We start from the raw sequence: 13,818 nt of genomic DNA, 5'->3' as shown, positions 1-13,818 counted from the left end.
TCGCCATATAACACGATCTTGGGAAGGCGATGGTCCTCCATTCTGGAGACGTGACCTACCCAGCGCAGTTGGATCTTCAGCAGCGTGGATTCGATGCTGTCGGCCTCTGCCATCTTGAGTACTTCGATGTTGGAGATGAAGTCGCTCCAATGAATGTTGAGGATGGAGCGGAGACAATGCTGGGGAAGCGTTCTAGGAGCCGTAGGTGATGCCGGTAAAGGACCCATGATTCGGAGCCGAACAGGAGTGTGGGTATGACAACGGCTCTGTATACACTAATCTTTGTGAGGTTTTTCAGTTGGTTGTTTTTCCAGACTCTATTGTGTAGTCTTCCCAAGGCACTATTTGCCTTGGCACCATGATTAAAGTGAAAATACAATGTTGGAGAAACACAGCAGGTCGAACGGTGTACTTTATACAGCCAAGATAAAGATACATAACGAACGTTTTGGGCTTGAGCCCTTCATTGAGGCACTTGTTGGCCTCATCTGTTAGAAATTTATCCTTTATGCAGCACTTATCTTTGTGTCCTGTTTGCCTTTCTAGGGCATGTCTTGACACCAGTGAATGTGGAGATCTGAGTAGCTGTAGAACCCTGAGGAGCTACAAAGAAGGCCATGAGTATGCACAGCTGGGGAAGTCAGAAATGCTGAATTACTCCATTAATGTCTATGATGATGGCAACGTTCTTTCCATCGTCACCAACTCTGGTAAGAATACAGCAGAAAGGAATATGCCCCTTGTCCATTTGTTACTTTTTTTTAAAAAAAAAGCAGAAATATACCACAGCCATGTTTCTAATCTACTGAAATAAAACCTCAGAACAGCTTAAATTAAGTATAAGGACCAGGAGCAAAATAGTATTTCAATAATAGTTTGGCATGGACTAGATGGGCCAAAGGGCCTTCTTTTGTGAAGTAGTGTTCTATGGAATACCATTTATAGACAATGGATGAATATAATCAACAGTGTGAAAGGGCGAAAGGGCTTTGGAAACATCTTCAGTAGTAACTATCACAGGGAATTGGATAGATAGCCAAGCAGGAAATGTTTTCTAGGTTATGGGCTAAGTATTTGCAGAAATCTCTTTTCTCTTTGGCTTGGCTTCACAGACGAAGATTTATGGAGGGGTAAATGTCCACGTCAGCTGCAGACTCGTTTGTGGCTGACAAGTCCGATGAGGGACAGGCAGACATGGTTGCAGCGGTTGCAGGGGAAAATTGGTTGGTTGGGGTTGGGTGTTGGGTTTTTCCTCCTTTGTCTTTTGTCAGTGATGTGGGCTCTGCAGTCTTCTTCAAAGGAGGTTGCTGCCCGCCGAACTGTGAGGCACCAAGATGCACGGTTTGAGGCGATATCAGCCCACTGGCGGTGGTCAATGTGGCATGCACCAAGAGATTTCTTGAGGCAGTCCTTGTACCTCTTCTTTGGTGCACCTCTGTCACGGTGGCCAGTGGAGAACTCGCCATATAACACGATCTTAGGAAGGCGATGGTCCTCCATTCTGGAGACGTGACCTACCCAGTGCAGTTTGATCTTCAGCAGTGTGGATTCGATGCTGTCGGCCTCTGCCATCTCGAGTACTTCGATGTTAGGGATGAAGTCACTCCAATGAATTTTGAGGATGGAGCGTAGACAACGCTGTTGGAAGCGTTCTAGGAGCTGTAGGTGATGCCGGTAGAGGACCCATGATTCGGAGCCGAACAGGAGTGTGGGTATGACAACTGCTCTGTATACACTAATCTTTGTGAGGTTTTTCAGTTGGTTGCTTTTCCAGACTCTTTTGTGTAGTCTTCCAAAGGTGCTATTTGCCTTGGCGAGTCTGTTGTCTATCTTGTTGTCGATCCTTGGATCCGATGAAATGGTGCAGCCGAGGTGGGTAAATTGGTTGACCGTTTTGAGTTTTGTGTGTCCGATGGAGATGTGGGGGGGCTGGTAGTCATGGTGGGGAGCTGGCTGATGGAAGACCTCAGCTTTCTTCAGGCTGACTTCCAGGCCAAACATTTTGGCAGTTTCTGCAAAACAGGATGTCAACCGCTGAAGAGCTGGCTCTGAATGGGCAACTAAAGCGGCATCGTCTGCAAAGAGTAGTACACGGACAAGTTGCAGAAATACCATCAATTAAACCACTTAACTGAAGTGCTATGGAGACGCAATTAACTGCAGATGCTGGAAACTTGAACCAAGAGATAAGTTGCTGGATGATGCATGGTCTCAACATCAACTAACCCTTTAGTTTTTCCAGCAGTTTATGTTTAGTTCTGCTAAATTGGATGGGATGGGCGAAATGTGTGCCTCTGGTCTTGCTGAATGATCGTATATAATACATGTCCTTTTATACATTCACAGGATCTCATGGGACGCATGTGGCTGCAATTGCTGTTGGACACTTCCCAGATGATCCAGAAAGGAATGGTGTAGCCCCTGGGGCCCAGATATTGGCCATCAAGGTTGCTGACTCCAGATTAAACACAATGGAAACTGGGACAAGTTTAATCCGTGCTGTGAGTCACACTCTGTTCATGGACATTTCTAGCAAAGGGGTGCTACCAAGTACACACTGGTGTATCCTGGTCTGCTCTTTCAGTCGAAAATAAAACACTGAAGGTTCTGAATATCTGACAGAAATTCTTAGCAGGGCAGACCACATTTTTAGAGAGGAACAATCAATGTTTCTAGTAGAATTGTGGATAGATGGAGAAAAAGCAGAGAAAGGAGTGTGGGGAGGAGAAAGCATAATTATCAAGAGGGACTTATTAAATATCTGTGGCATGATACAAGGAGCAGGTAGTTAGCCTGAAGAAGGTGAAAGAGGGTATTGGAATAAATGCGTGATCTATCAAAAGAAACCTCGAAGATAGAAATGATGGAAATATTGAATATCTGAAATTGTTGAACTCCATGTGGAGGCCAGAAGGCGTACTAATGTAGTTAAACAAGAAAATCTACAGATGCTGGGGTCGAGTGCAATACACAGAAGTGCTGGAAAAACACAGCATCCATAGGAAGTAAAAGGTAACCAATGTTTCAGGCTTGAGGCATTCTTCAGGAATCAGCAAAAACTTGAATAAGAAGGTCAGAGGATGGGTAGGGTAGGAGAAGAGAGGAGGGAGGAAGGGGAGGAGCACAAAAGTGTTGGAGAAACTCAACAGGTCACCTACTAATGTGGAATTTTGTAACTGAGTAATGGGTGACGTTTCGTGGGATGCTGGTGATTTCCAGTGGAATGGCACACTTTGCTGTACACTATCATGTTGTTTTGAGCCATTTCACTTGGATGATTTCTATATCCTGAGTTGCAATGAAAGGCCATTGGTTTGAAATATAAAAATTTGTGGAAAAATCAATAGTTACAAACCAACTTCATATTTTTATTTTTGGCAGTCTGGTTGTGCTTCAAGAACAATATAGTTTTTTTTTTGAAAAGTTTATTGAAAATTTTACAAAATACAAAATAAAATAAAATACAAAAGAAAACTAAACCTACACCCTATAACCCTCCCTTCCCACCCTCTACCCAACTATCCCACCCCTTATTACCCTCCCCCCTTGGAGCTTAAATATACATATAAAAAATATTTATATAAAATCACAGTAGGTTGAGTTGCAATATGTCAATCCCCCACTCAAAACAAAAATAAAACTTTATTTAAAATCTAAATCCATACATTCCAAATACAGAGTCCACATTTTCATGAAGAAATTTTGTAAATTATATGTAATATTTTCTAAGTATAAACATGATTGAATTTCTTTATGCCATCTTAGTATATTTACCTCAACATAATTTTTCCATGTTTCTGCTATACATTTCCTGGCCACTGCCAGACTCAATGGAATAAATGTAATTTGAGGTTTATCCAAATGCGCTGTTAATGGATTCATATAACCTAATAAACATAGCCATGGATCCACGTATAGTTCTATTTGAAATAAATCTCGCAAACATTTTACAATCCTTTCCCAAAAAGATTTGACTTTTACACAATCCCACACTGAATGGACAAAAGTACCTGTCTGATCCCCACATCGAAAACACACATCAGAATCACTAAAACCATATCTCTTTAATTTTTCAGGAGTTAAATATAACTGATGTACAAAGTTATAGTTAACTAAACTATAACGTACATTAATTTAATTTGTATCACTATCCAAACACAGATCAGACCATTCTTCCTCAGAAAAATGAGTAGATAACTCCTGCTCCCATTTATCTCTTATTCTCAACACACCTACCTTAACAATATAGTTTCTTTAACACTGAGTATGTGCTGGAAAGACTTGGTAGATCAGGCAACATCCGTGAAAGGAGAAACAGTGAATGTTTCAGGTCATAGATGTTTCTCTTTGCGTGTTCAGGTATTTCCAGAGATGATTTATTTTTCACAGTCCTCACTTATGATGAAAGATTAAATCGTCTAGGATTGTATTCGCTCGAGTTCAGAAGATTGAGAGGAGATCTTATAGAAACATATAGGATTATGAAGGGTATGGATAGGATAGATGTAGGAAGGTTTTTTGAGCTGGCTGGGGAAACTAACACGAGAGGACACAGTCTCAAGTTTCAGGGGAGTAGATTTAGGACAGAGATGAGGAAAAATAGTTTTTCCCAGAGAGTGGTGAATGTTTGGAATTCTCTAACCAGGGAAGTGGTTGAGGCTGCTTCATTAAACATATTTAAAATTCGGTTAGATAAATTTTGACATGATAGAGGAATTAGGGGATATGGGGGGAAGCAGGTAGGTGGAGTTAGGTCATAAATTAGATTAGCCATGATCGTATTGAATGGCGGAGCAGGCTCGATGGGCCATTTTTGGCCTACTCCTGTTCCTACTTCCTATGTTCCAGTGTTGGGTTTGTTTCTTCACCATAAATGAGAAGTGGACAGCAGTGCCAAGTACAAACATTTATTGCTGGTTATTAAAGTTGCACAGTCAAGCATGGCAGAAAGAACAAATAAGACCATAAGACATAGGAGCAGAAATAGACTATTCAGCCCATCAAGACTGCACCCCTATTCAATCACGAGCCGAACCATTTTAGGCCTCGGCCTCACTGCCCAGCCTTTTCCCCATAACCTTTGATGCCCTAGCTAATCAAGAACCTATCAATCTCTGACTTGCATACACCCAATGACTTGGCCTCCTCAACTGCCTCTGGCTGAAGAAATTCCTATGCATCTCTGTTCTAAGTGGATGCCCTTTAATCCTGAAATTGTGCCCTCTCCCATAGTGGGAAACAACTTTTCTACATCTACTCTGTCCATGCCTTTCACCATTCAAAATGTTTCAATGAGATCTCCCCTCAATCAAAGCTTTGCAAGAAAAGTCAGAGAGCCAAATGGTGCTGAGCAGTTCCATTTATACTCCTGTAAAACGATGGTCACTGACTTAATGGTCCACTTGAGAAGTTCAGCGTTCCAGATTGGCCGAACTTTATTACCAACATTACCTCTCTTCTCGCATTGTGCTGCACAAGAAGACATCGGAGATGTACCTGTATTAAACCCTTCAGTGGACAGTTCTTTTACCCAACCCTTCAGCAGTTATTTAACTTATTATTTCTAAATGGTCTGATGATGGGCCTACGTTTCGACACCTGAAATTCAAAATTCTGTTGCTCTGTCCTATTCTGTGTCAGGTACCATCTATGTGAACCTGTGCTTTACCAGTATTTCATTTTCATGTCATCACCTAATCTGGTATCCTGATCTGAGGAGGAACTTTCTTGTCATTGAGCTGGTGTGAAGGTTCATCACCCTTGGATGGCAGGACTGACAGATGAAAAAAGACTGGATAGATTGGGGTTATACTAACTGGAACAGGAGCATGAGGGAGAATCTCATTGAGACAAAAATTTGACCAACTAGACATTTAGATGCATGAAGAATATTTTCCAATGCTGGGGATATCCAGAACAAGGAGTCACAGTCTAAATTGAGGTGTAAGTCATTTAGGATTGAAATGAAGAAAAAGTTCTTTACTCAAGAGAGTTGTGAACTTGTGAAACCCTACCACAGACATTTCATTAGATATATTCAGGAGGGAATTGTATGGGAACCTTATGGCTTTAAGGGATCATGGAGGAAAAGAAGGAATATGGAACTGGGGTCACATGATCAGTTAAGATTGCATTGTATGGTGGAGCAGTCTGGAAGGGCTGAATGGCCTTTTCCAATTTAACTTTCTGTTTCTTTTGCCTCTGCTTTGAATTTCCTGTAACACTTCCTATCTTTGTAACTTTTTCCAGGCTAGTTCCCTCTGAAAGTTTTTCCCATATTGACCCCACCAGTAGTTGCTGTTTCCAAAGCTATGTTAGCAGTAAGCTCTACAGTTGGCTTGTCACTCCTCTTCTTTATGAAGCTTCTTGTGTTTTGACAAAGCATTTGATGGCAAAAATTGGACAGAACTGAAATTTTGGTAAGAACTCACATTGATTGGCATTTGCATTCTGGTGAATACAGGCATGTTAGAAAGTTCAATGGGTGGAGCATGACCTTGTATTGTTCTGCACTTCCTGTGTTCCCAATCATCCCTGTCCATGAGCTTAATGTGGACATTGACCCATGTACCTTCACCAGTTTATTTTACATTGGTTATTTCCTCAAGTGAAACTGAAATTAAATGATGGCTTAACTGTCACTGCTTCATCTCCTGAAGTTCCCTGAGGTAATTTCTGAGCTTTTGCATGACCTGGAGTAGTTTATAGCACTGTGATTCAAATTCTGTAAAGCCTTTTACTTCAACTTTTTCAGATGATTGAGGTGATCAATTACAAGTGTGATCTTGTAAATTACAGCTATGGTGAAGCAACCCACTGGACTAACTCTGGGTAAGTGAAAATCCATTGCGTATTACAATGGTTTAAAATGGACAAACACTGAACTCTTAACAAGCAGTGCCATTGACAGAGCGGCTGCAGCAGCAGGAGGCACAATTCCTCGTCTGTAGATGGAACTAGGTCACCACACTTCTCGTGCATCTGTCATTGCTCATCAAGGAGCTCATACTCAGACAAGTGTACAATCTGCAACTTTTGGAAATGTGCCATGTTGCTAATGCTACTCATGAGCACTGTTTGTATGCATTCCTCTCCTCCATGCTCTCTTGTGTTTGTCGAGCTTCTCCTTGATTGCATCCACGTGCATCACTTCAATGACCACTGACCACTCTTCGAATAAAGTTTATCCTGTGACTTTCTACACACATCAAGTAATTATAGATGGGACTCAGTGCCTGAAAGGATGAGAAAGGATTTGCAAAGCTGCGGGGAAAGAGGAGGGTGGTGGGATTGACTGCATTACTCCTGCTGATTCAGATTTCAAACCCCTAATTATTCAGACTTCTATACTACATTGTCCTTTCATGTTAAAATTATGCCCAAGGAAATACCAGGGATGGGACAACAGGTTCTGCAAAAATAACAAGCGTTAAAGAGTTTGTTCTCAGAGGCATTTCTTGATGGTCTCCTCAGTCTGTCGAAATGTTAATCATAGATGGGGATCTGCCAGTTTATTGATGTCAATATTTTAGCAGATTGACAAATTAATGAATATTAGCAAAACCAATCCTTCTATTCCTGCTAACCTCAGGGTTTTGTGAAGAAACGATAGACTAACCAGAAATGTAAGTGAAATTTAACCTTTTGATGATGATTTTGGAGAAGTATTTTTTTTTCTTTGTGGATTAGTGCAAGACTCTGTGTAGTTCATCATCCTGGTATTGATTTGATGTCCAAGTCACTGTCTGCCTGACAGTATGAACCCAAATTATTTCCAATCTACAAGGAAAGCTGTTAGTTTCACCTGCTCAGATTCTGCTGAGTAGGTTCACAAAAGAGTTCAGGAGCAGGAGGCGGTCATGGCACCTCAATCTTTCCCTGATCTGCCCCAGGCCTCTCCTCTTTGGGGCAGTTCTCCACAGCCATCAAATCAGACCATAAGACTTAGGAGCAGAAGTAGGCCATTCAGCCCATCAAGTCTGCCCTGTAATTTCATCATTTTTTCCATGCCCCCACTGCCTGGCCTTCTCCCCATTACCTTTGATGCCCTGATGTTCTCAATGTTTGAAAAATATATTTGCTTCCTCTTGAATCATCCCCAATGATCCAGCCTCCCCAACCCTCCGACATAAAGATTTCCAGAATGCCACCATCCTCTGAGAGAAGTTCCTACTCACCTCATATTAAATGAACACCACCTAATCTTGTAACTATGTCCCCTTGATCGAGGTTTTCCCGCTGATGGAGGCATCTCAGCATCCACTGATGCTGGTCGCCTTGCTGTGTTCCTCCCGCAGATTGTCTTGCTCCAAATTCCAACTGTTACAATGTCTCTCGTGTTTTCAGCATCTTCTCGAGTTTCAGTAGAGTCAACCCTCATTTGCCTAAAACTCCAAAGAATGTGGATATAATTTCCTTTGCTGTTTATAATAGGAAATTTGCCATTGAATGAATCAGTCCACCCTATTCATCTGCCTGCAGAAAGCTGACCTTTTTGGTCGTACACTGACCTTGCACCAAGTGGTAATGCTCTGGATGGTATGAAGGCTTTGAGCAATGTAATCTCATCATGGAACTCGCCCATGACGGACCTTGCCCATGGTCCTGCTCCAGAGAAATGTTGACCCTTTTTCTCACTGCCACTCAACCAAGCTCTTTTAAAAGGGTTCTCAATACTGATAATGGTTTGACAAAGCTATTATAAATGGGAAGAAATACCCCAAAATATAAATAATTAAGAACATTACAACCAATGCAAATATTCTTGCATTTGTGCCTTGCAGGCACAAAATGAATTGGTGAGGTCTGAGCTCTGGTCCCATGTTGAGTCCAGTAAATAGTCTTAGGCAGTAAGTTTGGGACTTGGTCAGAGTTCAGAGTCCTGAACTTGCTGATCTGAGAGAAAGATTCACTGTTCTCTGCAGAACTGTTCACAAAACCAGGCAAAATCCTTGAGTAATTGCTGGCAATCCACTCTGATTTTCTGTCTCACTATCCTTTTGGTCTCATCCTCTGGTATTCTTCCAGGGAAGAGATATATTATGAGGCTCAGCCAAAGAATCTTCTGATTTATTTTATAGATTTCTAATCTCATAATTTGCATTCTCACATAGCTTTGCAATAGCAGAAAGAGGAAATGAATTTTAAGGTGGCAGGGGAGATCTTTCAAAGAGATGTCCATGGCAAGTTTTTTTTTCCACACAGGTAGGTGCCTGTAATGGGCTGCCAGGGGGTAGTGGTGGATACAGATCCAATAGAGGCATTGAAGAGATTTGTTTGCATGGAAATGGATCATGTTCAGGTAGTAGAGTTCTAGTTTAACTTGGGCATAATGTTTGCCACAGATGTGATGGGCCAAAGGGCCTGTTTGTGTTGGACTGTTCTATGTTCTGTGAAAGCTTGGATACTTGAATCTCTGCTCTTTCATGCAAGTCATTGATGCAGCTGAGGATCAAACAGTGATCAGTTTGATGTCCCTCTTGACACAGACTGCTGACCTGAAAGCTGCCTTTTTATGTGTTCTCTGTTTTCCAAGCATAAACCAATTCTCTACCCATCCATGTATTATACCGGTTCAGTGGGCGGTCATGTTTTGTAGCACCTAACCAAGCAGTTTTTGCAAATACTGATGTACAATTTCTGTTCATTTCCCATTTTCAAATTGATTTATATCTTTAAAAAACAATCTGTTCTCTCAAGCACAGTTTCCTTTTCACTTTGTCCCTTGCATTAAAATGTTCTATTTCACATCCTTTAGCATAGATACCAATATTTTCACAGCTAACCAGCCTACTTTGTTCATCTCTTCCATATTTGCTGGACTCTAATTGAATTACAGCTTAAATATTTAAACAATACTCTTGTAGTTGATGGAGTAGTTCCTTCCATGCTAATTATAGAATCGGAAATGTTAGAGCTTAGTCGGTTTTAAGATGGAGTGAAGATGGCTAGGAGGGGGTGTTTGGGTGTGGCTCAGGGGAAAGAGTGAAGGAAGGAGTAAAAAGGAAGGGATGAATGGGATTCAGGAAGGGGAAATTATTAACGGGTAAAAGGGGTGAAAGTGTAAGTTAACAAAAATCAAGAGGGGGTGAAAATGTGGAATGATTTATTGGTGTTACCAAAGTGATTCTGGAAATCTGCAATGAAAGTTCACATTTTGAGAAATCTTTGAATTCTTAGTTGGGTCTTTAAGTCTGCAGTATGTCCAGTTGGATTATGTGATGTCCCTAGTGTGTTCATTTGAACAATGTTGGAATGCCACAATTGAAGTAGAGAATTGAAATGATCCACTGCTGAAAGTTGGAGAATTCTAGTGGATTGAACAGAAGTGGTCTACAATGTGGTCACCTCACCTGTGTCTGGTCTTTTCAGTGTACATACCAGCCACATTGTGTATGGGTTGACTTACTGGATGGCCTGCAAAACAAAAACTTGAATTTTTCCTGGCTGGGGCAGGAGACAAAGGAAGAGATTGCTGGGGTTCTGGCTGAGATTTTACATCTTCACTGGAAACAGTGTAACACAATTTAACTGGTAGGCAGCCCACCTGCGTGGGCAGCAAGGGGGGGAAATTGGGAATGATAGAACAGTAAGCCTAATATCAGTGTGGGAAATGTGCTTCATGATCACTTGGAAAGGTAGGACCGAAGCAGGATAGTGAACGTGGCTTTATCAAGGCAGATCCTGTCTGAGCTACTTATTGAATTCTTTCAAGAGATAATAAAATGAACCAATGAGGAAAGGGCAGGAGATGTAATTTACGTGGACAAATAAGGCCTTTGACAAGGTCCTATATGAGGGACTCGTTCAAAAGTTTAGGGCCCATGAGATCCAGGGCAAGTTGCAAACTAGATCCAAAATTGGTTTTGGAATAGGAGGAAGAGGGTAATGGTGGAGGATTGTCTGTGTGATTGGATCCCTATGACCAGTAGTGCCCCACAAAGATTGGTGCACAAGGTGGATGAGAATGTTGGAGTTGGAGATGACAGGAAAATTGGTGATGGTGCGGAAAATTGCCTTGGGTTGCAGCAAGACAGCAATGAGATATCAATGCGTTGGTTAAACGGTCTGAAAAAGGACAGGTTGGTGTTTTATCCAGACAAATTGATATACTTTGGGAGTACTAATACGACTTTATATTGGGAATGGTTAAGTCTTAGAGAGTATTGAGGAGCAAGGATCTTGAAGGCAGAAATATGGATAATATGGTTAAGAAGGTACAAGGACAATAGTCTTCAAGGAATCATGATCTTGATTAGTCAGGACCTTGAATGCAAAGTTGGAGGTGATGCACCAATGTTATAAAATATTGGTAGGCTTCAGCTGGAGTATAGTGTGCATTCTGGTCACCATTACCAGAGGAAGGATGGGATATGGCACTGGAGAGGGCACAGAGGAGATTCAGATTTCAGATTTATTGCCAAGACATCATGTACAACAGGTGAGGCAGAATTACCACCTATTGGTAGTGCAAAAATAAAATGGACTCAACGTACACATGTAAACAAATAAAGAAAATTTAAACAAACTGACTAAAATACAGAGGAAAATAAATCAATAAAGTTCAAAAATAAGAGTCCTTAAATGAGTCCCTGATTGAGTTTGTTTTGGAGGAGTCTGATAGTGGAGGAGCAGAAGTGGTTTCAGAACCTGGTGGTGCATCTTGTGGCACCTATACCTCTTTCCTGATGGTAGCAGTAAGAACCGACTGTGTTCTGGGTGGTGTGGATCCTCGATGATACCTGCTGCTCTCCAATGGCAGCGTTCCCTGCAGATGTTCTTAATGGTGGGGAGAATTTTGTCTGTGATGCCCTGGGCTGTGTCCATTGCCTTTTGCAGGGCCTTACACTGAGGGGTATTGGTGTCCCCATACCAGACCATAATACATTCAGTCATCACACTTCCCACCACACGTCTGAAGAAATTTGCCAGGTTTCCGATGACATACCAAACCTCCACAAACTTCTGAGGAAGTAGGGGTGCCAAATGTGCTTTCTTCACGATGCCATTTGTGTCTAGGAAAGATCCTGTGAGATAGTGACTCCCAAGAACTTTAACTTGCTACGCTCTCCACCTCTGATCTCCAATGATCCCTGAATTGTATACTTCTGGTTTTCCCTTGCTGAAATCAACGATCAGTTCCTTGATTTTGGTAACTTTGAGTGTGAGGTTGTTGTTGGTACACCATTCAGCCAACTCTTCAATCTCCTTCGTAGAATAACCCAATGCCCCTTTTTATACAACTCACCATCATGGTATCATCAGCGAATGTGTAGATGGTGTTGTCTACCCAGCCACTGTTTTTCTCAAGCAAAATATTTCAGTAACTATTGAGTCTAGAGCAGTGATTCTCAACCTTCCCTTCCCACTCACATCCCACCTTCAACAATCCCTTACTAATCACAGAGCACCGATGGCATAGGGATTACTTAAAGTGGTATGTGAGTGGAAAGAAAAAGATTGAGAACCACTAGCTTAAACATAAAAGGCGAGTGCCGGGCAATGGGATTAACATGGAGTGCCCACAGGTCAGCATGAATGAGTTGCACTGAATGGCCTGTTACCATGCTGTGTGGTCCTCTGCAGTTGCACGTCAATGTGAAATTAGACCAACAAGTGGTCTATCAACAAGAAGAAAAGTTTTGAATTCAGTGCAACAGAAAACTGAGATGCAAGTGGATAGGTTAATGAATGGAAAAATGCAAATTGGCAGCTGGTTGGAGCTTTAACTAATTAAACAATTGCTCTTGGGATCATGTGGAATAAGAATTAAAAACAATTCTGCTATTAATCATGGACAGGGATGAGTGTGTGACTGAGCCATTCCTCCGCTAGGGCTTTGATGGTCACAAGTGCTTTTAAAATGATAAAGTAGGCTAAACGAGAGACCATAAAATGGATGTGTGTGCACTGGCAATGTAGTTGTATTGATAAGATTACTATTGAAAATATTATCACAGATCCCAAGAAAACAGAACAAATAGTATCCATATTAAATTTTGAGAGGTAAGTTTCAGAACAAAGCAAGGATGGCATATTGAGGTTGTAATTTACCTCATTTACTTTGTTAGAGTAATTTTGAAAAGCCCATGAAAAATATAGTGCAGAATAGGCTTAGTGCATTTTCAAAGATTATGAAGGTCTTGAGAAATGAATGTTATTCAGTCGAGTGGAAAGGGCAACAGGTGACCTGATTGAGGACTTCATTGGTCATGATAAGGTGAATAATGTTCTGTTTATTCCATTGGTTGAAGTAGGATTAAAAGAATATGAACTCGGGAGCAGGCCATTTTAGATTGGGTACTATGCAATGATAAGGGGCTAATCAGCAATCTTGTTGTGCGAGGCCCTTTGGGTAGGAGCGATCACAATATGATCGAATTCTCACTCGACATGGAGAGCGAAGAAATTAAAACCGAGACTAAGGTCCTGAATTTAAATAAAGGGAATTATGATGGTATGAGATGGGAGTTGAGTAAGATTGATTGGGTGGTGTTTATGGGGGAGTTGACTGTGGATAGACAATGGAAAGCATTCACAGATCTAATGGAGAAATTGCAAAAATTGTTTATATCGGTTTGGCATAAAAATAAACCAAAAAAGGTGACTCAACCGTGGATAACAAGGGAAATTAGAGACAGCATTGGGTCCAAAGAGAGAGCATATCAATTGGCCAAAAAAAGTACCGCAACCGAAGACTGGGAGCAGTTCAAAATGCAGCAAAGGAGGACAAAGGGATTAATCAAGAGAGCAAAAATAAATTACGAAAGTAAGCTTGCGGCAAATATAAAAACCGACTGCAAAAGCTTTTATAAATAT

The 13,818-nt window shown here is 41.3% G+C and overlaps 1 protein-coding gene across 1 annotated transcript in view; it reads left to right on the top strand.

Annotated features, from left to right (window-relative positions):
• The window catches only part of LOC138740629 (tripeptidyl-peptidase 2-like), a 128,386-nt gene that overhangs the window by 25,380 nt on the left and 89,188 nt on the right, over window positions 1-13,818 (top strand). The window contains exons 6-8 of the mRNA XM_069893545.1: window positions 547-710; window positions 2,347-2,501; window positions 6,755-6,831. Coding sequence (XP_069749646.1) covers window positions 547-710; window positions 2,347-2,501; window positions 6,755-6,831 — 396 coding nt within the window. The remainder of the gene's footprint in view (window positions 1-546; window positions 711-2,346; window positions 2,502-6,754; window positions 6,832-13,818) is intronic.

This window comes from Narcine bancroftii, chromosome 8 (genome assembly GCF_036971445.1).
Source record: "Narcine bancroftii isolate sNarBan1 chromosome 8, sNarBan1.hap1, whole genome shotgun sequence".
In the NCBI taxonomy this organism is placed as follows: domain Eukaryota; kingdom Metazoa; phylum Chordata; class Chondrichthyes; order Torpediniformes; family Narcinidae; genus Narcine; species Narcine bancroftii.
Note: the sequence above shows the minus strand (reverse complement) of the source record. Positions and strands in the feature narration are given on the sequence as shown.